This window comes from Rhinatrema bivittatum, chromosome 4, assembly GCF_901001135.1.
Source record: "Rhinatrema bivittatum chromosome 4, aRhiBiv1.1, whole genome shotgun sequence".
Classification (NCBI taxonomy): domain Eukaryota; kingdom Metazoa; phylum Chordata; class Amphibia; order Gymnophiona; family Rhinatrematidae; genus Rhinatrema; species Rhinatrema bivittatum.
In genome coordinates, this window is record NC_042618.1 from 102,047,414 (window position 1) to 102,074,535 (window position 27,122).

The 27,122-nt window shown below is 43.8% G+C and overlaps 1 protein-coding gene across 2 annotated transcripts in view; it reads right to left on the bottom strand.

The window, feature by feature from the left end:
- Nucleotides 1-4,055: 4,055 nt before the first annotated feature.
- Nucleotides 4,056-27,122, bottom strand: part of CCDC32 (coiled-coil domain containing 32) — an 86,208-nt gene continuing 63,141 nt past the window's right edge. Inside the window, exons 4-5 of one of the 2 annotated variants that reach the window (XM_029598557.1) lie at nucleotides 24,366-24,424; nucleotides 4,056-4,526 (exon numbers count right to left, since the gene is read on the bottom strand). In XM_029598557.1, the coding sequence (XP_029454417.1) occupies nucleotides 4,519-4,526; nucleotides 24,366-24,424 (67 nt within the window). In that variant the 3' untranslated portion in view covers nucleotides 4,056-4,518. Of the gene's footprint in view, nucleotides 4,527-24,229; nucleotides 24,425-27,122 lie in introns of those variants that run through there. The other variant, XM_029598556.1, reaches the window with a different exon arrangement.

Sequence of the window (27,122 nt, forward strand, 5' to 3'; positions counted from 1 at the left end):
GCCAACCTACATCATTTTGAGACAGAGACCAGACAGGGTAGGAGTGACTAGGAAATTGCTCCTGGCCCTTAGCCCCATGGATGATGTAAGTGGTTTGGATCGGTCCAGAAGGGGTTCTGTGGGGTCCTTTGATAATGGAAGTATGTTAAGGACCAGCATATATTTCCTTTTGTCTTAATTTTTATATATATATATATTTATATATATTCCTTTTTTACATAGACATTAGTAGTTAGTAATTTATTTTAGGTAGATCATATAATCATGTTTTTTCTCTTTGAATTCTGCTGACTTCTAGCAGAAGTCCTAGTTTCCTCTGTCCAGCTGACCTTTCACCTTTATTGTCTATTATCTTCAGTTTCCCGTTACTTTTGTGTTCTGTGAGATAAGGAAGAGGGGAAAGACCAATTTTCTTAAGGCAGATGGTGGGTTTAGATAGTAATCTGGGAATCTGTCAGAAGTATATGTCAGTGGTCATCAACTCATCAAAGATGGACATTTGAAATTGCAAACACTGAAAAAATAACTGTTGGTCTTAAAAAGTGCTGAATGTGTGACTTTTGTAAGTGGACATTGTTTCAGATCTGGACATTGGAAACACCAGGTATAGATGGCAAGCAACCTCTGTTGAACTGGGAAAAGTTTTCAATATCTTGCTTGAACAATGATAATATGATGTTATGGCAAGATTTCTGATGATTCTTTTGGAAACGTTTAAGCAACTAGGAGACAATTGCTGCACTCACTTTGAACACTTACTCACATTGAACATGAACTCATTCTTGAAAGAACTTCTTACTTACTAACCAATTCACTTACATGCAACCGGCCTTGCATAACTGCAGTACCAAGTTACTGTAATACCAGTACTAGTAAAAGACTAACAGTAATGTACATACAAATGCTACAGTATCCAGAATTCTTATTTTTTGGGTCCAACAGTGTGGTTACTTTTGTTGTATTTGGTATAGGGTGGGGCCTTGAGATAAACAATAGAAGTTTGTTAGGATAGTCTTACACCAAATTAGCTGAGGTAAAGAGATTTGGGGGGTGAGTTTAAAGATAATTAATTCACCAGGATTTCTTCCCTAGTAGTTTACAGCAGCAGCAATGGCAGATGGAAAGGGAGTGGAGCGTGCAGACCTAACATTTTTTCTTTTTGTTTTGTCTTTTGGGAGAAGGGGTTTTCTTTATTTCCTGTTTGTTGATTGTTTTATTTTAAATAGATGAAACAAAACAAATAAAAGAAAAGCATAATGAAAAAGTATTCAGTGCACATCCCTATAATGTTTCTTGAAATTAAATTATCTTGTAAAACCTTACTTGTTATCAGGAACTTTCAATCTCTGATTGAAAGATATGTTGTTCTGCACATATTTATTTAGTCATGCAAACAAAATCATATCTGTTCAAGTAAAAGATTTTGTACCAAATGTTTCTCGACATTATTAAATTCTTCAACAACTCTTAATAATCGATTCAATAAGTCTTTCCAAACTCATTTTTAGTGTCTGACTTGCGATAACATCCTTATTTATTGAAAACAAAATATAATCTCTGAAAGGAAGGGTTAATTCACAAAGGGAATGTTAGCAAACCAGAGCTATATCACTTGAAAATGAAAACAAAACTTTCTCTTGTTTTTGAATCAGAAGGAGTAAAATGTATTTACCATTAAACTACAAGAAACTCTGATGCTTAAGCTAGCAGTAGCAGAATTATTTTTTTATTTGCCTTTTCCAAATCCAAGCTGAGTTATAATTCAGGTACTTGCCCATGAGGATTTACAATCTAAGAGCCTGCGATACTTTAGGTAATGAGATGCGGGGGGCCGAAACGGTGGGCAGGCCTGCGCTAGCCGGCAGTGATCACTGCCAGTTTCGCACCCAATAGCGCCACCATAGAAGGTGGAGCTATTGGGTGTGAACTCGGACGCAAAAAGGGCCTTACCTTTTCGTCGTCCACAGCGTCTTCGCGGAGTGGGCCCCGGTGACGCCCCGACTCCTCCTCTTCTGGGGCCGACTCCGCCCCCATTTTGGTATCGCACGAGATAAGGGACGTCCCTTATCGCATGCGAGCCACTTGGAAAATAAGGCCCTAAGTTATACTTGAGGTAATGGAGGGTGACGAGATTTGCCTAAGATCACAAGGAGCATCTGTAGGAGAAACAGGATTCAGAGCCTGGTGGCCTTGGTTCTCAGCCTGTTGCTCTAACCACTAGGCTATTCCTCCACTTTGATAATATTGTTGTGAGTTAAAAAGCATTCATGATGATCCCCTTATCTGTTCTGCTTTATATCCTATTTTTAGGTAGACCATACGAATGTTTAGATTTTTTGAAAGCTCCTCCTGTTTAGCCACTCCCACATCAAAATATATTCTTTCTTGATTCCGAAAGCTTAGGGGAGAATTTTCCTATAGGTAAGCACGTAAAAATTAACATATAATTTTATAAGTAGCATGCACTTGCACAATCCATATTTTGTAAAAGTATGTGCGCATTTTTTGTTTCATGTGCACATATAAGGACATAAAGAGGCACAGTTTGGGGCATTCTGGGGCAGGGCCAACAGTTACACAGGTAAGTTGCCATTTTATGTTTAAATCTTTTGTTTTCCATTTTTTGTCACAGTAACATACAAACTCAGCAATGTGGATTCTTAATCCATCACGAAGCGTACAATGCACAATACAAGAACACTGAACAAAAGCATAAAAACATAACTGCCCCCCTGTCCTCCATCCCATTCCCCTCCCCAGCCCTATCCAATACCATCCATCAAGGATATTAACCATAGTCTTTCAGACCATCACATTTTAAATGACACTTTACACAAGTACATTTGGCAACAACGTGCTCATGTAATTTTACATTTGGTAATTATCTTGTGCAATTTATACGACAAGATAATGAACTGGATGAACAAAGGGAGTTCACGCTGAAAAATCAGGAGAGTTTCAATGACATGGAGAAGGACTGGGTGAATGGATGGAGTAATTGGTAAATTGATTGAATTAAGCACACACAGGTCGAAACAGAACAGTGTGCTTGGCCAAGCGCACCATTTAACATGCAATTGGCCACGCGTTTCCCACCGGCATTTATTACCTCTTATACTGTAAGGGGTAAAAGAGCGTAAGCAACCCTGAAAAGCAGAAAATACTGCTTTTCTGTACACTCTACGACTTAATATCCTAGTGATGCTCAGTTTTGCCGGTGTCCATTTTCCAAACCCATGGCTGTTGGCGGGTTCGAAAACCGACACCAGTAAAATTGAGCGTCAGTTGTCGGACCCACTGACAGCCATCCCTAACACTAATAAGGAGGTGCTAGAGACGCGCTATTCTCCCAAGCGCCTCCTTATTAGCACGCGGCCTCATTTAAATAGAGAATTGCACGCCCAGGATTACAGTATCGGCCTGACATGTTTTAAAATATGCTGACTTACATGCTTAAATTGGCTTTTACATAATCTTACTTTATTTTCATACATATAATAAGGGACAGTAACTTTTAAAACAGACGCACGTGCACACATGTATGTGAATTTGCCAACTTGCGCCCAGGGACACAGTTATTTTATAACATATGTGCGTATTTGGCGCATGTTATAAAATAGGCTGAACACATGCATGTGTGCACTCAGTTTTAAGTGGGTTCATGCCTATGCACGGAAATGTCACTTCTACCGATTAAGTGGAAGGATTTTAATAGACATGCATGCCAACGTCATTGCCCGCTTTCCCAGTTCAATCCCAGTTCGCCCAATTAAAGGATAGGCCTTCCAAACCCTCCTAGTTTAATAGGCCTCCTCCCCACCCCATTAGACCTGACTCTTAAAACCCCGCTGATCTGTTTAGTTTTTGTTGTTTTATGACTTACACTCCAACCAAAGCAGAAGTAAAATTACGCGACAGGGGACCCCGGTGCGTGCCATTGTGCGTAAGTATTTACATACTAATTTAAATGTAACATCCAGGAACACCCATGCCTCACCCATTCCCCGCCCCTTTTTTTGGAAAATAAATTTTGTGCATGCAGCAGGAGATACGCGTGTATCCGGGCAGGTTTTAAAATCTGCTCGGCACACACTGGCCCGACATATTCGCCCATCCCCTAATTTCAACGCGTGTTGGGCTTTTAAAATTCACCTTCATCTATTTTTAAAATAGACAGAAAAAGTACGCACATTCAATGCTTTAAAATACTCATGTTCAATGCCTTGCTTGTATTCGTGTGAAAACATACATATGCGTGTATGTTCCAGAGTAAATCTGTGCATATTTTATAATATGCACATATATGATATGCACATGTTATAATATCATAGATCCATATGCAGCTATCTACACGCATATATGCCAGCACGCCTATTTGTTTGAAAGTCATCCTCTAGTGTCGTTCAGGAATTATTCTCACTCTTTTACTTCTTTTGCTCAGCACCTCCTTGGTCCCTAGTTGGTCAAATCTGCTATTTCATTTGCAGGGGCTGTTTAGCCAGAGATTTCAAGGCTGACCTATACACCTATAGTGAAGCAAGGAGAAAGATAAATTCTGTAAATTAACACTTTTAATAAACTGGGAGAGAAACAGATACTTTTTTTTATATGCTACTAATCTACAAAAGTATTTTAGATCTTCTGAGTAGAGTCAAAAGTATTTTAGAACTAGTTAATATTCCCAGACCTGAAAAATATTAAATACAAAAATATCCACAGTGCATCCTAGCATCCCTAGCATTTATTTATATATTTATTTGTTTCAATTTGATATTACACATAACTAAACAAGAGTGCTCCAAAACAGATTAGAATGTTATAAAAGCAGCATACAAATAAATAATACAATTATAATTCTATAACATACACCATATAATATAAAACTGAGTTTTAAACTAATAGAATCCTGCTAAAAAAAAAGTCCTTCAAAACATGAGAAATACTAGCTCCTAAAATATAGAGCCATATCCAAAAAGCCCCAGGAGACAAATCATTAAAAAATGTGGTATACAATCAGGTTTTTAATTTGTTCCTAAAGATGAGATAGATTGACTTTTTCTTTATGTCCAAGGGAAATGAAGTCCAGAATGCAGAAACAAAAAAATCTGAATGCTTTCTTCCTGGAATCCAGTCTTCCCCTGCTTCCATATCGGAATAGCCAATGCGGCCTGCTGTAATGATCTTAATATCCTTGTTTGAAAGTACTGGGTAAAAAGACAAGCAAGATATTCCAGACCCACCTGATGCAGCAATTAAAAACTATAGATAGCAATTTCAATGTAACCCTGCCCTCAATGGGCAGCCAATGCAGCTCCCTCAGATCACTGGGATTAGCCCTAGCCAATAATCTTGCTGCTATGTTCTTTTTTTTTTCTTCATTTTTTATTTATTGAATTTTTTACAATGAATACAATTGTATGCATTTAAAGGAAAAAAATAGTAATGACAATGAATATTACATAATCAATACAGGAAATAAAATTCTGTCTTACATTTCATAGCACACAATTAGGTCAGGGGTGATCCTTCACAGGAGACAACTTATTCTAACAGAAAATTAAAGCTATAATTTTTCAACCACACTTAAAGAAAGCGATAGGGAGAAAAAGTTATAAAAGATTTAAAGAACATTCAGGAGCGGATTGTGGGAAAATAGTGGCCCGGGGGATTTTTCTCCATACTGGCCCATGGGTACCCAATTATACATACAATATAATTTACATATATAATTTACATATAATTGCCCACACCCCTTAAAACATAAAAAAAAGCTACCCGGCATGCACATGTTATAAAATCCATGGGCCACGCCCACATATATCATCATTTATAAAATATTTCAGTAAGTACTTCCATTCAACAAGAAACCTATTAGTTTGAGAACATTTACTATTTTCAGTAGAAGAGCAGGTGGCAGTACAATACACTGTTCCACAGTCACCAGCAGCTTGAACTGACGGGCTTAATCCCAGAGTCAGAACAAGTGACATTCTGAGGTAAAATTAATATACACGTTGTTCTGATAATTTCATTCACTGTTGTGATGCCAACAAGAAAATTTTGCATCTTGGAATTCATATGGAATCATACGTATTGTGATATATTTCAGCATGGTACTCCCGTATCAACACAGTACTATCTGCCAACACTCAACAAATAACAACCTTACCTATGAAAAAGAATACAACAAATATTACACCAGAATTTAAAATATCAATACACCTCCTATCAGGAAAACAGAACAGGCCAAGCAACTACAGATCCCTACAGAGAAACCACATGTTAAAAGAATGCTTCATCTCAGTCTTTGCATGCATCTCACCAAATACAGAATAAAGCCATATAAAGAATAAATAGAAATGTGCAGACAAAAACTAAACTGTAAAACGTATCACACCAGACTCTATACAGTGCAACAATGGAAAAACAAAAATGTCGCCATTCTATATAAATCATGAATCATAATTATAAAATCATACAAATAAAATAATTTCAAAACAGCTGATACATAGAAACATAGAAATGACGGCAGAAGAAGACCAAACGTAAACGACCCATCCAGTCTGCCCAGCAAACTTTGCACTTTTTTTTCTCATACTTATCTGTTTCTCTTGGCTCTTAGTAACCTTTTGGTTCTATTTCCCTTCCACCCCCACCATTAATGTAAAGAGCAGTGTTGGAACTGCATCTAAGTGAAATATCTAGCTTAATTAGTTAGGGGTAGTAACCGCCGCAATAAGCAAGCTACACCCATACTTATTTGTTTACCCAGACTATGTAATTCAGTCCTTGTTGGTTGTTGTCTGTATATAGATCCACTTTTCTTCATTCTCCCTGCCGTTGAAGCAGAGAGCTATGCTGGATATGCGTGAAGTATCAGTCTTTCTCCCCTGCCATTGAAGCAGAGAGCTATGCTGGATATGCATGAAGTATCGGTCTTTCTCCCCTGCCGTTGAAGCAGAGAGCTATGCTGGATATGCATTGAAAATGAAGTATCAGGCTTATTTGGTTTGGGGTAGTAACCGCCATAACAAGTAAGCTACTCCCCGCTTTTTTGTGAATGCAAATCCTTTTTTCCACATTTCCTCTTGCCGTTGAAGCTTAGAGCAATGTTGGAGTCGCATTAACCGTGTGTATGTTTATTGAATAAGGGTATTATCTCCAGGCAGTAGCCGTCATTCCCGTGAGCCACCCACTCTTCATTCACGTCCTCTAGACTTCATGGATCCACAGGGTTTATCCCATGCCCCTTTGAAGTCCTTCACAGTTCTGGTCTTCACCACTTCCTCCGGAAGGGCATTCCAGGCAACCACCACCCTCTCCGTGAAGAAATACTTCCTGACATTGTTCTGAGTCTTCCTCCCTGGAGCTTCAAATCGTGACCTCTGGTTCTGCTGATTTTTTTCCAATGGAAAAGGTTTGTTATCTTTGGATCATTAAAACCTTTCAGGTATCTGAAAGTCTGTATCATATCACCTCTGCTCCTCCTTTCCTCCAGGATGTACATATTTAGATTTTTCAATCTCTCCTCATAAGTCATTTGATGAAGACCTTTTTGGTCGCCCTTCTCTGGACCGCCTCCATCTTGTCTCTGTCTCTTTGGAGATACGGTCTCCAGAACTGAACCCAGTACTCCAGGTGAGGCCTCACCAAGGACCTGTACAAGGGGATAATCACCTCCCTTTTCTTACTCAATATTCCTCTCTCTATGCAGCCCAGCATTCTTCTGGCTTTAGCTATCGCCTTGTCACATTGTTTCATCGACTTCAGATCATTAGACACCATTAGGGATGTGAATCGTTTTTTGACGATTTAAAATATCGTCCGATATATTTTAAATCGTCAAAAATCATTAGAAGCGCGATACAATAGGAATTCCCCCGATTTATCGTCAAAAATCGTAAATCGGGGGAAGGAGGAGGGCGGAAAAACCGGCACACTAAAACAACCCTAAAACCCACCCGACCCTTTAAAATAAATCCCCCACCCTCCCGAACCCCCCCAAAATGCCTTAAATTACCTGGGGTCCAGAGCGGGGGTCCCGGTGTGATCTTTTACTCTCGGGCCTGCGGTGCATTGTAGAAATGGCGCCGGCGCTACCTTTGCCCTGTCATATGAGGGCAAAGGTAGCGCCGGCGCCATTTCTACAATGCACCGCAGGCCCGAGAGTAAAAGATCACACCGGGACCCCCGCTCTGGACCCCAGGTAATTTAAGGCATTTTGGGGGGGTTCGGGAGGGTGGGGGATTTATTTTAAAGGGTCGGGTGGGTTTTAGGGTTGTTTTAGTGTGCCGGTTTTTCCGCCCTCCCCCAATTTACGATTTACATGATATTTTAAATAACAAAACCGCGACGATAAGATTCCCTCCCCCCCCCAGCCGAAATCGATCGTTAAGACGATCGATCACACGATTCACATCTCTAGACACCATCACCTCAAGGTCTCTAGAATATCCAATAATTAAAGACTCATGCAAATTTTGAAACCTTTACCAAACACCAATAAAATATTTCAAACAGCAGATACATCATATACTACCCAATAATTAAATGGTAGTCAATCAAGAAAAATGAACTTAAAAAGCCACCTTTACTTACCCTCTCCAGCAGTTCTCCTACTCCTTTCCCTTGCAGGCCAACCAGAAGCAGCAGTAGCTGCTGCAGCTGTCCTCACGGTCCTCTTCCTTAGGGACCACAACCAGTCTCTTCTCTCTCTCACACACACATACACACACCAGTCACACCCTTAGGACCAGTTTCTGTCTCTCACACAGCAAACATCTCCCCAACCAGTCTCTCTCTCTCTCTCTCACACACACAAGCACACACATACCAGTCATCTCCCTGATCAGTATTTCTCACTCATACACATGTTACCTCTCTGGCCAGTCTCTCTCAATCACACAATCTTACTTACACAGAGGCTTTCAATCACACACATGCTCTCTCTATTTCACTTACATACAAGCTCTCAATCATATACATGTTCTATCTCACTTACAAACAGGCTCAATCACACACATGCCCTCTCTCTCACAGCCACAAGCCAGCCAAAAACATACTCCGTCTCTCTCTCTCGCACACACACACATTGACACACACAAGGACCTTCCGTGTCACACACAGAAGCACCATTCCTTTCACACATACACACACACACAGAAGCACCCTTCCGATCTCAAATACATATACACACAAAGGCCCCCAGCTGAACAGCTCGTCTCCGGCTGTGGCTGGCTGCACGGCCTCCTTCTTCATTTCTTCAGCCCCCACCAGCCTGGTCTCTGCTGCGGCTGATTGCGCGGCACCCATCTTCTTTTCTTCGGCTCTGCCGGCCTCCATCTTCTTTTCTTCGGCCCCCACCAGCCTGGCCTCTGGCTGCGGCTGGCTGCGCGGCACCCATCTTCTTTTCTTCGGCTCCGCCGGCCTCCATCTTCTTTTCTTCGGCCCCCGCTGGCCTGCTCTCTGGCTGCGGCTGGCTGTGCGGCACCCATCTTCTTTTCTTCGGCCCCTGCCGGCCTCCATCTTCATTTCTCTGGCAATAGCTGGCTATGCCAATCTTCTTTTCTTTGGTCCCCGCAGGCTGCAAGAGACCATTAACAGCCACGCAGAGTTGAGACCATGTGACCAGCTAGACTGGCCCACCGGGGGAAGCCCGATCCCCCGATACGCCAATCCGCCCCTGAGAACATTTCATCCTAAAATGAGGTTATACAGGCTTTGGACTTGGGCTACCTCCTGACAGAGTAGTAGATCTTTCTTTTATAAACTTTTCTAGGTGGGAAGGTTGAAAAAAGGTATATGTTAAATCTTTAAATTTAACTAGACATTTACATGGGAACCTGAGAAAAAATAGGGCGCCCAATTGAACAACACCCGCTCTTAATTCTAGGAATTGTTTTCTCCTAAACTGCATCTCCCTGACAAAGTCAGGATAAATTTGTACTCGCATACCAAGAAATAAATCAGATTTGTTACGAAAATACAATTTGAGAACCCAATCCCTATCGGAGTCTAACAGAAACGAAAAAATTAATGTTGCAAGCTGGGCCTCCTCCTCCATTGACAACTCAAGTATCGCTGATAAATTCAATGGGGACAACTGTTGCATCTCATTTCCTTCAACCAGTATCTTTTTCCTTGTAGGCAGATAGAAAATTTTAGACAATGGGGGTAAGGCTGCCTGTGGAATTTTCAATATCTCTTGAGCAAACTTAGTCCACATTTCTGTTGGTGTAACTGTAGTTTTCTTGGGGAAATTAATCAATCTCAAGTTCTTGCTTCTCTGTTGATTATCCAAGTTTTCTATTTTTCTTAATAAATATAGGTTATCCTTAACCATTCCTTAATTCATCTTTTTCATTTCCCCAATATCTGATTTTAACATTGCAACTTCTCTTTTATTTTCTTTAACTTGCTCTTTTAACTTTTGCAACTGCATCTCAATTTGCCCCACTTTTTTCACAATGGGTCTAATTTGTATCACCACATTGTTGTTCAAAGTTTCTATTGCCATCCAAATAGATTCAAGAGAAAACGTTTCTAGTCTTACCATTGGAGGCGGTTCAGGGTAAATTTCTTACAATATTTCTTCTCCAGGTTCCCCTCCAAACTGCCAGGAAACTAACTCTTCCAGAGCCCGCATTTCTCCTCTGTCAAGCTCTTCACTCTCCGTCCCAGAGGTTGTTGGCAGTCCCGAACGTGTCAGAGCTTCCTCAGCTCTGTACAGGGCCCCCTCCCTGGCGTGACCCGGAAACAACTCCGAGTATTCCAGATTAGTCTCCGACTTGCCGCTGGGTTCTCGGGAGCTGTTCTTTCAGCCGGAGAGAGCAATGCCACTGAGTCATGTAGGACTCCGGCTGTTAATGCATCTCCGCAGCTGTCCCCCTGCGACTCCTCTCCTGGCAATCCAATTCCTCTGAGGAGGTGAGCATCCATCGGCCCTCAAATTGTGCCCGAAGAAGCCTTCATAGTCAGCCTTTCACGGGCTCTCCATTTTCACCCCAAGTGAGGCATAGGAAACAATTTAGCAAGTAGATGGGGAGAGAGACGCTGCACACCCTCACTCTAGCGCGCCATCCTGGAACTCCCCAGATTGCTGCTGTGTTCTGAAGGAGCTGCAATTGTTTAATATGTTGTTTCAGTAGCCCCTGATAAAAAGGAGTTACAATAGACTAGCTACCAATGAATGTATAGTTGTTGCCAGGTCCAACTTATGGTGCTGACTTCTCCCTTAAATTTGCCAATTTGATTTTTCTAGGAGATTTCAATATCGGCATCGATCAAATAGATTGTGATTTAGCCCTGTTTTTCATGGATGGTATGAAATCCCTAGGTGATGCCTTTATAGATAATCAAGCGATCCATGCTAAAGGTAACATTCTGGACTTGGGCTTTTCCCACTTACAGAAAAACGAATGAATTTTTGAGGAGGCATCTGCCTCCCCCGTCCCATGGTCTAACCATTTTCTTCTTAATATAGGGCCCTATTTACTAAGAATTTTTCCCATAGACACAAAATGGGAGAAAATCCTTAGTAAATAAGCCTCTTAGGGCTAGATTCATCATTCCGTGCGGAATGATGATCTGCCGCGATAAAGGCAGCGGGGGGGCAAAAACAGGGGCGGGAGGGCGCTAGTGTGCAGCAGGCCACATCACGGCGGTGCGGTTTCACCCTCAGCAGTGCGGCCGCGCCGCACACTATCGCCCCCATAGTGCCACGCTAAAAGGTGGTGCTATTTCCCACGCTACTGCCAGCGATAATGTCGAAAACATTATTGCCGGCAGCAGTGCCACCACCCCATTTCCCTAAACCCCTCCCTAACTTCTCCCAAACTCCACCCCTTCCCCTAATTTTAATTTTAGTGCCGCAATAAGCCCATTATCACGTGCGTTAGGGCATTATCGCGTTTGATAATGGCCTAACGCACGCGATAATGGGCTATCGCAGCTTGAAAAATAACCCCCATAGTTTGGTAACCCAAAAGTCTACACATATATGGGAGCATGCAGCTGTTTAAAAGTTATTATCTATGACTTCAAAGTCTGTTTTAAATGATTATAAACCTGGATTCAGGGAATCCCAAAGTGTTAAAATAGTTTTGCCTGCTTTAGTGGATTATTTATTTCAGGCTTATGATGAATATAAGGGTATGATTCTATTTTTATTAGATTTTTCCTCAGCCTTTGATACAGTTGATCACCATTTATTTGCAGAGATGAGTAGTAAAGTTCATACCTTATGTTATGACCGTCGGTCGCAGACGGCTGCAACCGCTCTTACTCACTTTGTGTGCTGCCGCCCTCTCTTCCTTGGGGGAACTTGCAGCTGTGGCTAGCCGCTTCCGATAACATTGCCCCGTTCCAGGACCCTCCCCCTCCCCAGGGCGGCAAGGATGCTGCCGACCGCCATGTTTCCTCTGGGCCTTCCTAAGTGCGCACACGCTACATGGCCCTCCTTTTGGTATTCTATATACTGGACCGATTTTGGCTCTTTTTTTGTTGCCTCCTTTAAGGATGCCAGGGCGGGAAATTCAGGGGCCTCTCCTCCTGATGACATCACTAGCCCTGGATGCTTAAGCACCACCGGGGCCTGGCTCTAATCGACTTGGCAACGAGTTCCTTCCTTGCTGAATCCTGCTGATCTCTCCTCGGACGCTGGTTCCTGTATCCTGCAACTCCTGGCATGAGACACTCTCGGGTACCCGCTCCTCGGGGGCCTTGTTCCTGTCTCTGGCTATCCGCTCCTCAGAGGGCCCTGCGCCTCGGACGCTGTCTGCCAGCTCCCCTGCTCCTCGGGGTTGCCTCTGGAACTACTCTACTCATGGAGACTCAACACTGGTGTACCCCGCTCTGCGGGCCATTGCCTTACGTCTGTGACTGTGCCGCTCTCCCCACTTCTCGGGGCAGCGCGTTGTGTACCTTAATGACTGTGCTGCACTTATCCGCTCCTCGGGGTAGTGCCTCGAGTATTTCAGTGACTACTCCTCGCTCCCCACTCCTTGGGGTAGCGTCCTGCTTTTACCTCAAAGACTATACCCGTGCTCCCCCGCTCCTCGGGATAGTGTCCACGTGCATTGCCAGAGACCCCTGTGCTTCCCCGCTCCTCGGGTAAGTCTACGTCATTCCTCCCGTGCCTACTCTCTCCGTGGCTCCGCCCCCTGGGGTTGCGCTCTCAGCACTCCTCCATACCCTGCCTTGATTCCCCTCTCCTCGGGGCCTGCTCTGCACTTCACCAATAGGAGGACCTATTCTGGCAATTGTATCCACACCCCAGTCTCCTGCTCTCTCTGTACTTCCTGGGCTGTGTCACCTGTTGCTTAGACCTCACCCGACGGTGAGGCCCAGTGGGGCTCATCCCCATGGGCGGTACCACCTCGCACCTCAGGCCAAGGGCCCACTAACTCACAAATCCTAACACCTTACCAGATGATCTCAGGTGGCACTACACAGCAATGTGTCTGATCCCAGAGAACTTCCTTTTGGGTACTTCAGGGATCTATAATTTTCCCTTTTTGTTCAATATTTTTATGTTCCCAAGTTGTAAATTGCTGAAGTCCCCTGCAGTTCATTATCATGTCTATGCTGATAACATCCACATTTTGTTCTCTGTTGAGTCAAATGATTTAGAAGAACAATCAGGAATTAATTTTGTTCTCTGAAATTTCTGCTCAATGTAAGCTCAATTGCCTTAAATTTATTTTATTTTCAAATTTATCAAGCTCCCCTCCCACAGAAGCTACAAAGGGGCGTACAACTACAACATAAACAAAATGTTCAGACCAAACAAACAGCTAATAAAATTCAAAAGCTTCCATAAATAACCAAGCTTTACAATATCTACTGAAAACAGGGAGATCATCCAATGACCTAAGGGCTTAAGGTAAGGTATTCTAGAAGGAGAGGCTTATACAAGAAAAAGCTCAATGCGGTGTGGCAACCAGCTTAATATCATTTGAAATGTGAAGAAGAGCTTTTGAGAAGAACAGTAGGCCCTTATTGGCCGGTACAGATGAATATGGGAGAAAAATAACAGAGCCCATTTATGAAATATATAATAGCTTAAAACCTATTCTTTGGGAAATTGGAAGCCAATTAAGAGCTTTGAGCATTGGTTGAATATGCTCCTAAGGCTTAGTTCCCAGTGATTAGCTGGGCTGCCATGTTCTGCACAAACTGTAATCTAACTAATTCATATTCAGAAGACCCAGCTAAAAGGGAATTGCAATAATCAATGCAAGTAGATATTACTGCCTGAATTAGGCTATGTGGATCAGATTTATCTAAATATGCAGGTAACAAATATTCCGAAGGTGGAAAAAGCATGCCGTAACCATAGAATTGATCTGTTTTTGTACTGTCAAATTTGAATCCAGCCAGATTCCTAGAAACTTTACTACTTCAGTAGAATGATCAGTTTGGGCTCCAATTTAGATTAGGGGGCTATGGACAAACATATATGGACACCTTAGCCACAATAACTATTTTATTATGTTTTAGTTCTAATGTATTACATTTCAACCAGTGCTTAATCTCCCAAAGACAGTTCAGTTTATGTCATGATTCGCGCTGCCCGCGGGTCCCCCCACGAGCAGGCTCACTCACCCACGCTGTGCCTCTTCACCGATGCGGCAGAATGCCGCCGTCGGCCTGCCCACGCGGCCCGGAGGCCACCCGCGCTCTCAGTCTTCACCGCGGCCGGAGCCGCGGACTTTTCCACCTTCTTCGGGGCTGGGAGTGCTCCCGACGTCTTCTGCCTCTTCGCGGCACTAGGCCGCAAGCCCCGGTGCCATCCAGCGGCTGGAGCCGCCCCTGGGGCCCCCTGCAGCGGCTGGAGCCGCTGCCGATGTTGGGCCTGCGTCCCAGACCAGCCCTGCCTCTTCTGACGTCTTCCGCGATGACGACGGTGCAGGCCGCTGTCCACGGTCCTGCACAGCTTCCTGCACTCTCCCTAGGCGCGCAGCCGCGTCTTCTCTCAGCATTTAAAGGGCCAGACACAGGAAGTGTCTTGGCCCCACCTTGATGACTGTTTCCTGCTCAGCCCTATAAAGGGCTGCTCAGTCTGTTGTTCCTGTCCTTGCATCGTCGTGGAGTCTTCGCTCAGGAGGCTCCGGCCTGCCAGAGTCCATGTAAGGTCTTCCAGTCTTCTAGGAGCTCCTTGTTTCGTTCTGCTGTTCCATGTCTAAGTCTTCGTGCCTGAGGTCCATGTCCAGGTGTCTTTGTTATCTTCTATGTCCTGGTGTTCCTGCCTTCCTTGATGTTCCTTCCTACGCCGTGCCTCGTCTTCGCTCTCGAGCCTTCTGGTCCGGTAGGCCAGGGGTCCCTCAGATGCAGGACTCCTGAGAGGACTAGCCTGCCGGTGGACGGTTGTCCTGTGCTCCTGAGCCATCAAGTCCCGGATGTGTGTTCCTGTGCTGTCCCGCTCCCGTCGTGGTCCGTGACCAGCCTTGGGGCTGTGTAGGGCGCGTAACAGACAGGGTGGTCCGCGACTCAGTCCCGCGGGTGGCCTGAGTAGGGCGCCCTGAGAGACAGTGCCAATGTCCATGCCTCGTGTTGCCTTTGTGGATGTCAAGAGTCTCACCCCTGGATACCGTTGCATCAGCCACGTGTCTTCGTCCCTGGATGCCGTAGCATCAGCCATGTGTCTTCGTCCCTGGATGCCGTAGCATCAGCCATGTGTCTTCGTCCCTGGATGCTGTTGCATCAGTCATGTGTCTTCGTCTAGATGCCGTCGCATCACTCCATATTCATGTCTTCATGTCAAGGCCCGTCTGCCCTCAACCTCAGGCCAGGCCTGCTGCTCCATGTTGCTCGCAGCAGGTCTGAAAGGGCCCGGAATGGTTGGAGGACCATTCACCTTCCATCATCCTCAGATGTTGGCCATGGGAGCTTGCCGGCCTGACGGACGGTAGATCGTCAGCCATGCGGGGCCACCGTCAACCCTTGGCTCGGCCCTGAAGGTCTGGGTCGGGCTGATGGGCACACGAAACCACCAGAACACAACAGTTTAGAGAGTCTTAGCATAGTCAGTTTCCAAGGAACAATAAATATGTGTCATCTGTCCCATGTCCACAGGTGTTTTTCTATTTACTGTTATACTGCCTTTAAGTTGTCCTGCTTCCACTGCAATCTTTCTATTGGTAATGCTGTTCATGCTTTATTGTGCATAGTTTCTTGTTTTCTGTTATACTGCCAACTAGTGGTCAACCTGCACATTCATAGTTTCTGGCTCTAAAGCAAGAGTCCCATGAACTACGGCCCACTGGCCTCAACCAGCCCGAAGAACAATTTTGCCCAGCCCGCCAGAGACTTCGATGCCTGTGGCCAAATCAGCCCACAGTGCCTGTTTACATTTTTTCTTTTCATTATAACCTTGCACGGTGGTTGAAAACGCAGAGGGGGTCCCCAATCCACACCAGCCAGACAGGAAATCTCACGGCAGTAGGAAAGCACATTTGCTTCAACATGACTCCTGCTGCTTCCCATGCCATGACTTGGCAGCCCACCATGGAGCCTATCCTGCGTGGCTGAAGAGAGTGGGGGGACCCAGTGGCTGCCACTGGAACCCATCAAGCTGGTGGTCGAAGACGAAGCCCAGGTCCTGAGAGAGAGAGAGTGTGTGTTTGGGGGAGGGAGTCATACTGATATCCTTTTAATCCTACAAACCTAGAGTCTCTAATCATCCTGACTCCTGTTACCATTCTTACCCAAGAGACTGATGTGAAACTGGCACTACCTGGAAAGCTTATTGCCAAGACGATGCCCAGCAGAGATGGGAAGATATATAAAGTTGAAATATGAACTGCTAGATAAGGGATTGTAAAGAACTTTGTTTCAGTGATGGGTCTAACAGTGATTCCCATGGCTCATGGAGAAATATGAACACTTTGGATTCCTTACATTGATGGCAATGTTGTTAATTAGTGTTTGGTTAAAGAAAAGTTAATAATGGGATCTTATGATTTCAAATGAGGAATGTCCTGTCTCCATAGATGTTTTTCTGTTTATTCACCATTGTTCTGCTTCTATTTATTTATTTATACATTTTATATGCTGTCATTTCAAAAGAAGATCACAAAGGTATACAATAACAACATTCACATTAAGGGCCAGATTTTCAAAAGGTTACGTGCGTAACCGCTCTTACACACGCCGTGCCTATTTTCAAAAGGCCCGGAGACGCATGTAAAGCCCCAGGACGCGTGAAAGTCCCAGGGCTTGCAAAAAGGGGAGGGGGCGGGGCAGGGTCAGAGGCTCGCAGCACAGCGGCCATTTGCCGCTTGGCTGGGGCACACAACTTACTTCAGCCCCAGGGCTGAAGTAAGTTTTGCAATAAAAGAACAAAAAAGAAAAAGGTAAGGGGGAAAGGGTGGGGGAAGTAGGGGAAGGGAAGGTGGGGTGGGGGGTAGGGAACGGGGGAAGGCAGTGCGGCTTGGCGCGAGCTCGGCGCGCGCAAGGTGCACAATTATGCAATCCCTTGCGCACGCCAACCCCCGATTTTATAACATGTGCACGCCTGCACACGCATGTTATAAAATTGCGTGTCCATGTGTGCGCTGGTTTGAAAGTCTACCCCTAAATGTCTACACAACATCAGAACATGTGACATTCACATTGTAAGTTAACACAACATCAAAACATGTTAGCTATATTGTTAAATAGTAATTCATGATGAATTAGTACCTTTTAGGAAATCTTCTTGAGGAGGTCCGTAAGATGTCTTAACACTCTTTAAGTTTCTTAATAATTATCAATCGTTCATCAATCAATGTCTATGTAAGTTACTATAGTTGTTTGATGCAATATAGATTCGATCTAATGTTCGACGTGCAGTGGCGGTGGCCGCCTTATAATTCATTTATAAGTGTGTTAAGGGAGTAAGTTTAAACATTAACTACTTGTGGAGAAATGTGGTTTTGCCGGTCCACCCTCCAGCACTGAAGCATCAAGGAACTGAAGTTGGAATGAGATCTACGGATTGAGTAGAGGTAAGTTTTGTCATCTTGGGGTCTGGTAGGATTGGGAAAGTAACTGTGCAATGGCGAGAGTGCATTAGATAGCATGATATATAGCTCTGGTTGGTAAAGTCATGTGTTATCATTATAGGTTCTGCTTGGGATATGCTATTGCAGGATGTGCATGCGAAACAAAGCTGAGAGAAAGCTAAGTTCTCATTGAGATTCTGCCCGTGTCGTTTGAAAGTATATATATATAAAGCTGGAAAAGAAGATTAGAGATTGAACAACCTTTGGGATAATGTGGAGGGTCAGTTTAAAAATATATTTTTTATTTATTTATTAATTTAATGATTTTTGTATACCGGCATTCATGTCAATCCATATCACGTCGGTGTACAACATAAATCAAATGTTAGGTACTACATTTGCGTATAAAAGGAGGATAACTTTTAAAACAAGTTCATTTAAAATATAAAATCTGTCTCAGCATAAGCTAAAATACAAAAACTATGGATCAAAGTACATCTTAACATACAAACAAAACTATAGATCAAAGCACATCTTAAAAATACAAAGTAATTCATTCGAATACAGGTTTGGTAAGTGTAAGTTGTAAGGATAGTGTATCTTTATATTTACAGTATATTGTTCACGTTTAAGGTGAGAATTTATGGGTTGTTTTCCAAGATGGTAAATATCCCCCTGACGAAGCTGGTAACAGAGAAACAAGGGCCTCTTGTAGAGGCTATATCATGGTGAAAGGTGAAGCACTGTCTCTAGTTTCTATGAAGGAAGAGGCACACAGTGAAGAAGATCAAATGAAGACAATATAAATCTTAATGAGCTTCAAACAACAGATGCACACGTGTATTGATGATATAAGATCACACAATAGTGTGGGAGTTAGGGTTAGAGTAGAATGCAGTTAAATAATCATGCTATTGTTTTGAAATATTCACAAAGTTGTAAGTGGTGTTATAAAACACAGGATGCATATGTGCTCCTTGTATTTTGAAAAATCTGTTTTGAGATTGTAACTTCACTATCGTGTTTCAATTTTAATAGTGTGAATGTGTGAATGAGTGAGTGAGTTTTATGACACACGTTTTATTTAATTTGGTGAAAAGTTTTGATAATAAAGATTTGTAACCTCTCATATGGTCTATGTATAATTTACTATAATTATACATTTTTAAGATTGATCATATGCTTTTTTGAAGAGCCATAGTTTCAGTTCATGTTTGAAGCTCTTTCTTTCTGTAGTGAGATGTAACTCCTCAAGTAGAGAGTTCTCTAACTTGGGGCCCACTATAGAGAACATTTAATCTCTTATTTGCACTAGATGAGTGTTCTGTGGTGTAGGTACTGTTAATAGTCCTTTGTTTTGTGATCTAAATGTGCATTGTGGTGTGTATGGGTGGAGAGTTATGCCCAATAAGCAGGATTTATTATCATTGATCGTGTTGAAGATGAATATTAGTACTTTATAATGTATTCTTGCTTGTACTGGTAGCCAGTGAGGATCTATTAGTGAAGGGGTAATGTGGTTAAATTTCCTTTTCCCTAACACAGGCATTTTGTAGTAGCTGTAAAGGTTTTAATTGTCCTGAGGGTAGGCCTAGTGAGTTGCAGTAATCTAAGTTTGAGAATATTAGTGTTTGTAAAACAGTTTAGAAATCCTGGAATGTTAGGAGAGGCTTTAATCGATGTAAGATTTGTAGCTTGGAGTATCCTGTTTTAATTAATTCGTTTATGTGCTTTTTCATCGTTATGTTCTCATCGATTTGTATTTCTAGATCCCATATTTGTTGAGAGGGTGTGATGAGGAAGTTACCCAGATCTAGGGATGGTGGTTTATTTACAGGTTGGTTTCTCCTTAGCCAAACGATTTCAGATTTATTTTTGTTTAGTGTTAGTTTTAGCTGAGATACATGAAAGCTATCCAGCAAAAGCTAGGTTGAGAATTTTGCTACTGTATTTTCAATTGATTTGTTGATAGGAATGTAGAATTGTATGTCATCAGCATATTGGAAAAAGTTGATTTCTAGATCTGCCAGTAATTTACATAGAGGGAGTATATAGATGTTGAAGAGTATAGCAGAGAGTGCAGAGCCTTGAGGAACATCTGTATCAACTGGGAATGTGTCAGATAGGTTGTTGCCCAGTTTGACTTGGAAAGTCCAATCAGCTAGGAAGGAGGAGAATCATTTGAGTACACTTCCATCTATTCCAATTTTTTTCATCTGATGGCATAGCAGAGTGTGGTCAACTGTATCGAATGCTGCTGTTAAATCTAATAGTACCAAAATATTGGAATCATCATTGTTAAACTCTTGTAGCACAGGGTCGATCAGAGATAAAAGAAGAGTTTCTGTTGAGCGATCTTTTCTGAATCCAAATTGGTTCATGTATAGAATGTCATTGTTTTCTAGGTTATTTTCCAATTGTGATAATTATTTTCCAATTTCCAGAACTTTTGCAATAAATGGTAAGTTGGATATTGTTTTTTAATTGTTCCAATCGTCGATTCTGCCATTTTTATTTTTCAGGATTGGTTTGATTACAGCTTGTTTCGCTATGTATGGGACCAGCTCTTCTGAGTGCAAGTGGTTGATTATTGTTGCAATTGTTGGAATGATTACATTATGTACAGTTTCAAAGGGCTTGCTGGAATTGGGTCTAGTGGGTGGCTAGCAGGTTTAATTTTGGAAATGATTTGATTTATTTCTGGTTTGGTTGCTATATTGAAAGTGTTCCATGTAGGACTTCCAGGATTTTCTTCATGTTTGTTTGTTAGCGAGTAAGTGGGGAATTACGTTTTTAGTCTATTTATTTTATCTAACAAGGAGGTGGCATATTCATTGCAGTCCTTCACTGAGAAATTGTGTGTTGTCGTGTTGGAGGAAGATGGGTCATTGATTAAGTTTCTGACTGTTCGAAGAGTAATTTGGAATTAAATATTACTCCATGAATCTGTTTTGCATAGTATTCTTTTTTTGTTTTATTGATTTGTTCGTTGTATTTAGATAGAAGGAATCTGTATTTTTTTAAGGTTACAACTGATGAGTGCTTCTGCCATAGTTTCTCTGATTTTCTTAGTGTCTGTTTAATTTGTCTTAGCTCTTTGTTGTACCAAGGTTTCTTTTGTTTTGAGGTATTCCATTAATTTTGTAGCATTTTGGTTTCAACTGGGTTTAGGTTATTAGCAATATCATTGACGATTGTATCCCAGGAGTTGAAAGCGGAGGTGGCATTAGTTTGATTGAACTCATTGATTCTTCAAGTATGTCCAGTTTTATCTTCTTTATGAAAGTGAAAGTTTGATTAGTGTTTTAATTTGTTTGCAGAGTGTTGATAAGCGTTATTTCTGCTTTTATTAGTTGGTGATCAGACCAGGCAATGTATAGTGGGAGGTATTGATTAAACAATTATTGTCATTGGCAAATATTAGATCTAGGATATGTCCTGCCTTATGTGTGGGGTTGGTTACAAATTGTGACCATCCCAATACTTCCATTGTATCTAAAAATATGTCACATGCTGTAGTTCTTGGTGTTTTATCAACATGTAGGTTGAAATCTCCTATTATTGTGGAGTCTGGTGATGGAAATGCTTTAGCAAATAATTCGATTAATGGTGAGCAATCTTTTTGGAGCATTCCTGGGGGGCAATAGACCAATCCTATGTTTAATTATGGTGATTTTAATATTGCCCCTTGTAGAGTGGATTAAGGTATGAGCTTGAGAACTTTTTTTTTTTTTTTTTTTACAGATTATTAGTAGGCCTCCACTTTTATGTTTTGGTCTCGGAAAGTGGAAGACATCATAATTGGGGTTATCGATCTGATTTAAAAGCACATTATCTTTGTTGTTCAGCCAAGTTTCAGAGATGCAGAATACAGTTGGGTTTTTCTCTTCTAACAAATTATTTATTAGTGGGATTTTTTTTGCAAGTGCCAATAGTAGTATTGTAAGCATTAGGCAGGACAGGATTGTGGGAGAGTTGTTAACCCCTGAGTGTAAGATTTGCCTTGGTTTCTTTTTTTGTTCTGATTTTGTGTTTGTTTTCTTAGCTCTCCATAGATGCACTGTCCTAGAATGGGTTCTATGCAGTTTATGTGTTCCATTGTTAGAATTGTTTCGATTAATAGTAAAGGTTACTGAGAAATCTAGATCACGGTGTGTCGGCAAGTGGGCAGTCGAAAGGTGAGTGCAGGGGCAGTCGGTGGGTGGTGGCAGACTGGCTGGCACCTGCAAATGGGAGCTCCCCATCTTGCGGCTACCCAGTGTCTCTCCTATGTCTTAATTGGTGTGGATGTGATCCACGTTTCTTGGTATAGGATGAGTTCTGTGCTGGTTGGTGGATGAGGTCAATGTTACTGTTGCCAATGTATTCTTTAAGCTTCCTTGCTTCCAGAGGGGGAAGAGAAGAAGCATTTTTCCTACTCTGGTGCAGCCGGTATCTCTCATCTCAGTTGGAGGAGTTCTGAGTCAGGTCCTAGCGTGCAGAGCAATGACTGGTTTCTCTCCTTTGTGTTGCTTCATGTTTCACTTTAGGCATGCACAAAGGGGATCTTTCAAGTATGCAACAAAGTGCAAGTGCCATTTGGCGCAAGCGCTTTCAGGGTCGCTGCGGTGTCTTTGATGGGAAGGTGGGAGGGCAGTGGGCGGGCTGGTCTCTCAGGCTTGCTCCTCATCTCCTCGTTTTGCGGGGGGGAAGGTGCATCCCTCTCTCCACACCCCGGTGCTAGTGCTGGTGGAAGGGCATGCAGCAAGGCCTTCTTGCTGCCTTTGGTGTTGCCACAATGTCTTTGATAGGAAGTTAGACGGGCAGTGGGCAGGCTGGTCTTGCCAGCACCAGGATCACTCCTCATTTCACAGGGGGAAGGGCTTGCCCCTCTCTCCACCCCTGGTGCTGGTGGAAGGGTACACAGCGAGGCCAGGTAGGCCTTCTCGCTACCTTTCTGTTTCTGTTGCTAATTCGTTGTTCCTGCTTTATTTGATGTAGTTTCTTGTTTCTGTTATACTGCCAACTGGTTATCAGTCTGCATTTCACTACTTCTATATTTAGTGCAGCCGGATCTAAAGGGTTAACCTCTAACTTGAAGCAGGAGTTCTTGGGTGTTTTTCCTCATGTGTTTTCAGTCAGCTCTGTCCTGTCCATCCTGGGTGATTCAGCAGCTAATCTGGCCAGCCCTGCAGAGCAATCCTCGTACTTGTCTTTATTTCTGTGGTCCAGACTGTTCTGGTCACTTTTATCATGACTTTATGCACAGTAAGAATGTTTATGCACAAAGTAATACAATAATGAAGACAGAGTCAAAACAGAAAGGGGCGGATTTTAAGAGCCCTGCTCGCCTAAATCCGCCCAAATCCGGGCGGATTTAGGCGAGCAGGGCCCTGCGCGCCGGTGAGCCTATTTTACATAGGCCTACCGGCGCGCGCAGAGCCCCGGGACTCGCGTAAGTCCTGGGGTTTTCTGAGGGGGCGTGTCGGGGCGTGTCGGGGCGGGCCCGAACCGAGCAGCGTTTTCGGGGCGTGTCAGGAGCGTTCCGGGGCGGGCCCGGGGGCGTGGCTACGGCCCGGGGCGGTCTGGGGGCGTGGCCGCGCCCTCCGGACCCGCCCCCAGGTCGCGTCCTGGCTCGCTAGCGGCCCGCTGGCGCGCGGGGATTTACGTCTCCCTCCGGGAGGCGTAAATCCCCCGACAAAGGTAAGGGGGGGGTTTAGACAGGGCCGGGCGGGTGGGTTAGGTAGGGGAAGGGAGGGGAAGGTGAGGGGAGGGCAAAAGAAAGTTCCCTCCGAGGCCGCTCCGATTTCGGAGCGGCCTCGGAGGGAACGGGGGTAGGCTGTGCGGCTCGGCGCGCACCGGCTATACGGAATTGATAGCCTTGCGCGCGCCGATCCCGGATTTTAGCGGTTCCGCGCGTATCTACTAAAATCCCGCATACTTTTGCTTGCGCCTGATGCGCCAGCAAAAGTACACGAACGCGCCTTGTTTGAAAATCTACCCCTATGCGCACAAATGAATGGTGTGCACTTACATCTATAGGTGCCCATAAATGCCCATTCATTAGATACGTGCTTAGTCACAAAATGTGGTGAAATTAATCAAATGAATAGATGCATGAATGCACATTTCTAGCAGTTATTCCATAAAGGCGTTAGCAGAGATAAACAGGAAGATTTTCTCCTGCATGAAATTAAAGAATTACATGTTTGATTGTTTAACCTGTTAATAAAGTTTGGAGATGAAGAAACAGCCTCCTCTGTCCGAGAGTAAAGACCTAGTTATGCTATCTTTGTTGCACATAGGAAACATATAGTAGAGACAGACTGACTATCATCTGCCTATATTAAATAGTAGAGCAAGAGTAATATGTAAAGTAACATTAAACAATAAGTGGAATACCTGAAATGAACTCCCATGGGAAATATACTTTTCCCCTATTGCACGCATTGACTTCTCCCCTGCAAAAAAGAACAAACAAATAATGGACTATACCTACAAAAATGAAAGCCCTCAGGTGAGTCAACACTGTCGAAGGCAGCTAACATTTCTGACTTGCATTTAGGTTTCTTTGAAGATTGTTTACAGCCAATAGCACTGTTTCATGCTGTGACAGATATGAAACCTGGACTGACCTGGAGCTAGAATATCAAAATTCTCCAGATGGTCAGTAAATTGAGACACAACTAATCTTTCAATTAATTTTCCTAGAAAAGGTAAATGAGTAATAGGATGAAAACCAGAGAGATTGGAATAATCCACTTTATACGTTTTCAAGATAGGGAAGACCACTGTTAAGAGGAAAAAAATCTCTCTTCTAGGGAACAGTAATGGGCATTAAATAGAATAACAAACCTTCTCCTACTTCTTCAGTTATATGAGGTGAAACAACATCTAGAGGGGAGCCACTTAGTTTTAGCACTGGACAGAAACTTATGAATATCTTTTTATGATAAAAAATAAAAAGTTGAAAGATGAGTTACAGTTGTATATTGAACTTCCTTTATAAAGACAGAGCTAAAAGAAATCCCCATATCTAGCTCTCTGATCACTCAGGGAGTCAGTTATGGAATTAATCCTTACAGTGAAAAAATTCCTAATACTGTGTGTTGAATTTTAGATTCAAATGATATGCTAAGGCAGGCGCGGCGTTTTCAGTATAGGAGCGGCGTTTCACGTCGAATGGTTGGACAAGACAAATATTTGAAATAGCAGTAGAGGTGGATACCAGTGGAAAAGACACGTGTGATGTAAAGGAAGAGTGTAAAGGTTTCGGATATAATGACCGGGAGGCAGGAAGAGTGGAAATAACAAGCCCTGGGATGCGAGTAAGTCCCGGGGCTTCGCTAGGGGGGCGTGTCGGATGGGCAGCGCGATGTTCGGGGCGTTCCGGGGGGCTTGTCGGGGGCATGGTGCCGGCCCGGGGGCGTTCCAGGGGTATGGCCGAGGCCTCCAGAACAGCCCCCGGGTCGGGAGATGGCACACCAGCAGCCCGCTGGCGCAGGCATAACTTACAATAACGGTAAGGGGGGGTTTAGATAGGGCCGGGGGGTGGGTTAGGAAGGGGAAGGGAGAGGAAGGTGCGGGGGGGTGGAAGGAAAGTTCCCTCTGAGGCTGCTCCGATTTCAGAGCGGCCTCGGAGGGAACGGGCAGCGCGCGCAGGGCTCGGTGCGCGCAAGTTGCACAAATGTGCACCCCCTTGCGCGCGCCGACCCCAGATTTTATAAGATACGCGCGAACAAAAGCGCGCGTGCTGTTTTTTAAAATGTACCCAAAGGTGCACAAATGCGCACCCCCTTGCGCGCTGACTCCGGATTTTATAAGATACGCGCAGCTATGCGCGTATCTTATAAAATCCAGCGTATTTTTGTTTGCGCCTGGTGCGTGAACAAAAGTACGCGCGCGCGCTGTTTTTTAAAATGTACCCCAGTAATTGTGTTTCCTCATATGATGATTATGCTAAGGCATTTACCATTGGTCTATAATTCTCCAAGTTGGATAAGTCTGCAGACTTGGACTGAGAATGTGGGGCTCCTTGAGGGATTTAACAATCTGAAAAAGTTGGAGATGTTGTCGGTTGGTCATTCTGAACTGCATTGTAGTTTCTTTTTTCATTTGAATGTTCAGATATTACTGTTTAGAAAGGCTATTTGCAATTTAGGTATCACAGAGTGGGGAATAAGCTGGATGGGAGGTTTCCCCCAGAGTTGCAGGCCCATACTCTAGGACAGAACTGGATAGGATCTTCCTCCTGATCAGCCAACTCCCCCTTGGGTTGAGCCTGCAGGTTCTGGTGGCTAGCAGATCTTTGGTTGGAACTGGAAAGAAGCTAGGTCTAGAGGCAGGGAAGGCACTGGAGTGGAGGCACTGGAGGTAAGGGCAGGAAAGGGAGATACAGAAGGCCCACTGGGAACTGAGGCCACAGGGAGGACTAGACAGGATGAGTCATGGATAGGATAGGACTAAACAAGACAATACAAGAGAAGGCCCAAACACTAAGGCTGGGCAAGGAAATACAGAAGGTTCTAAGATAAAGGCAGGGCAAGGAAATACTAGAAGGCTCAGAGGTCAAGGGCAAAGCTGAGCAGGACAAGAAAGCTTATAAGCCCGGGGCAGGGCAAAGAGGCTAGAAAGACCACAAGCAAGACAGAAGGCCAAGGAGACCACAAAGCAAGGCAGAAGGCCACAAAGGTTACAAGCAAGGCAGAAGACTACAGGGGACTATAGGATTAGGCAGAAGGCCATGGAGGCCACAGGGTGTTACTGCCGCGAACCAGATTTACCCCCTCCCCCCCCCCATGACGGCATCCCAAAACAACAGGAAGCAGCAGCAGCATCATGGCCACGCGATGCAGTGTGACCTGCGCGGCAGTTCGGCTCCACCTCACTCAGCACGTCAGCATACCTCCCAATGGCCCCCGCACTAGTGCAGGAAAATTAGACTATAATTGCCCGGCATTCTATCACCAGCCTTGCCTCACCTACAGGCTTGCTTGTGCTGATCCTGTTCTTCTGCGGTGTTACCTGGACTGCCCTTGGATTCTTCTTGCTTGCTGCCTGCCTCGACCCGGACTGAACCTTGGATTCTTCTTGCCTGCTGTCTGCCCTGACCCGGATTGGACTTTGAATTCCTCTTGCCTACTCCCTGCCTCGACCTGG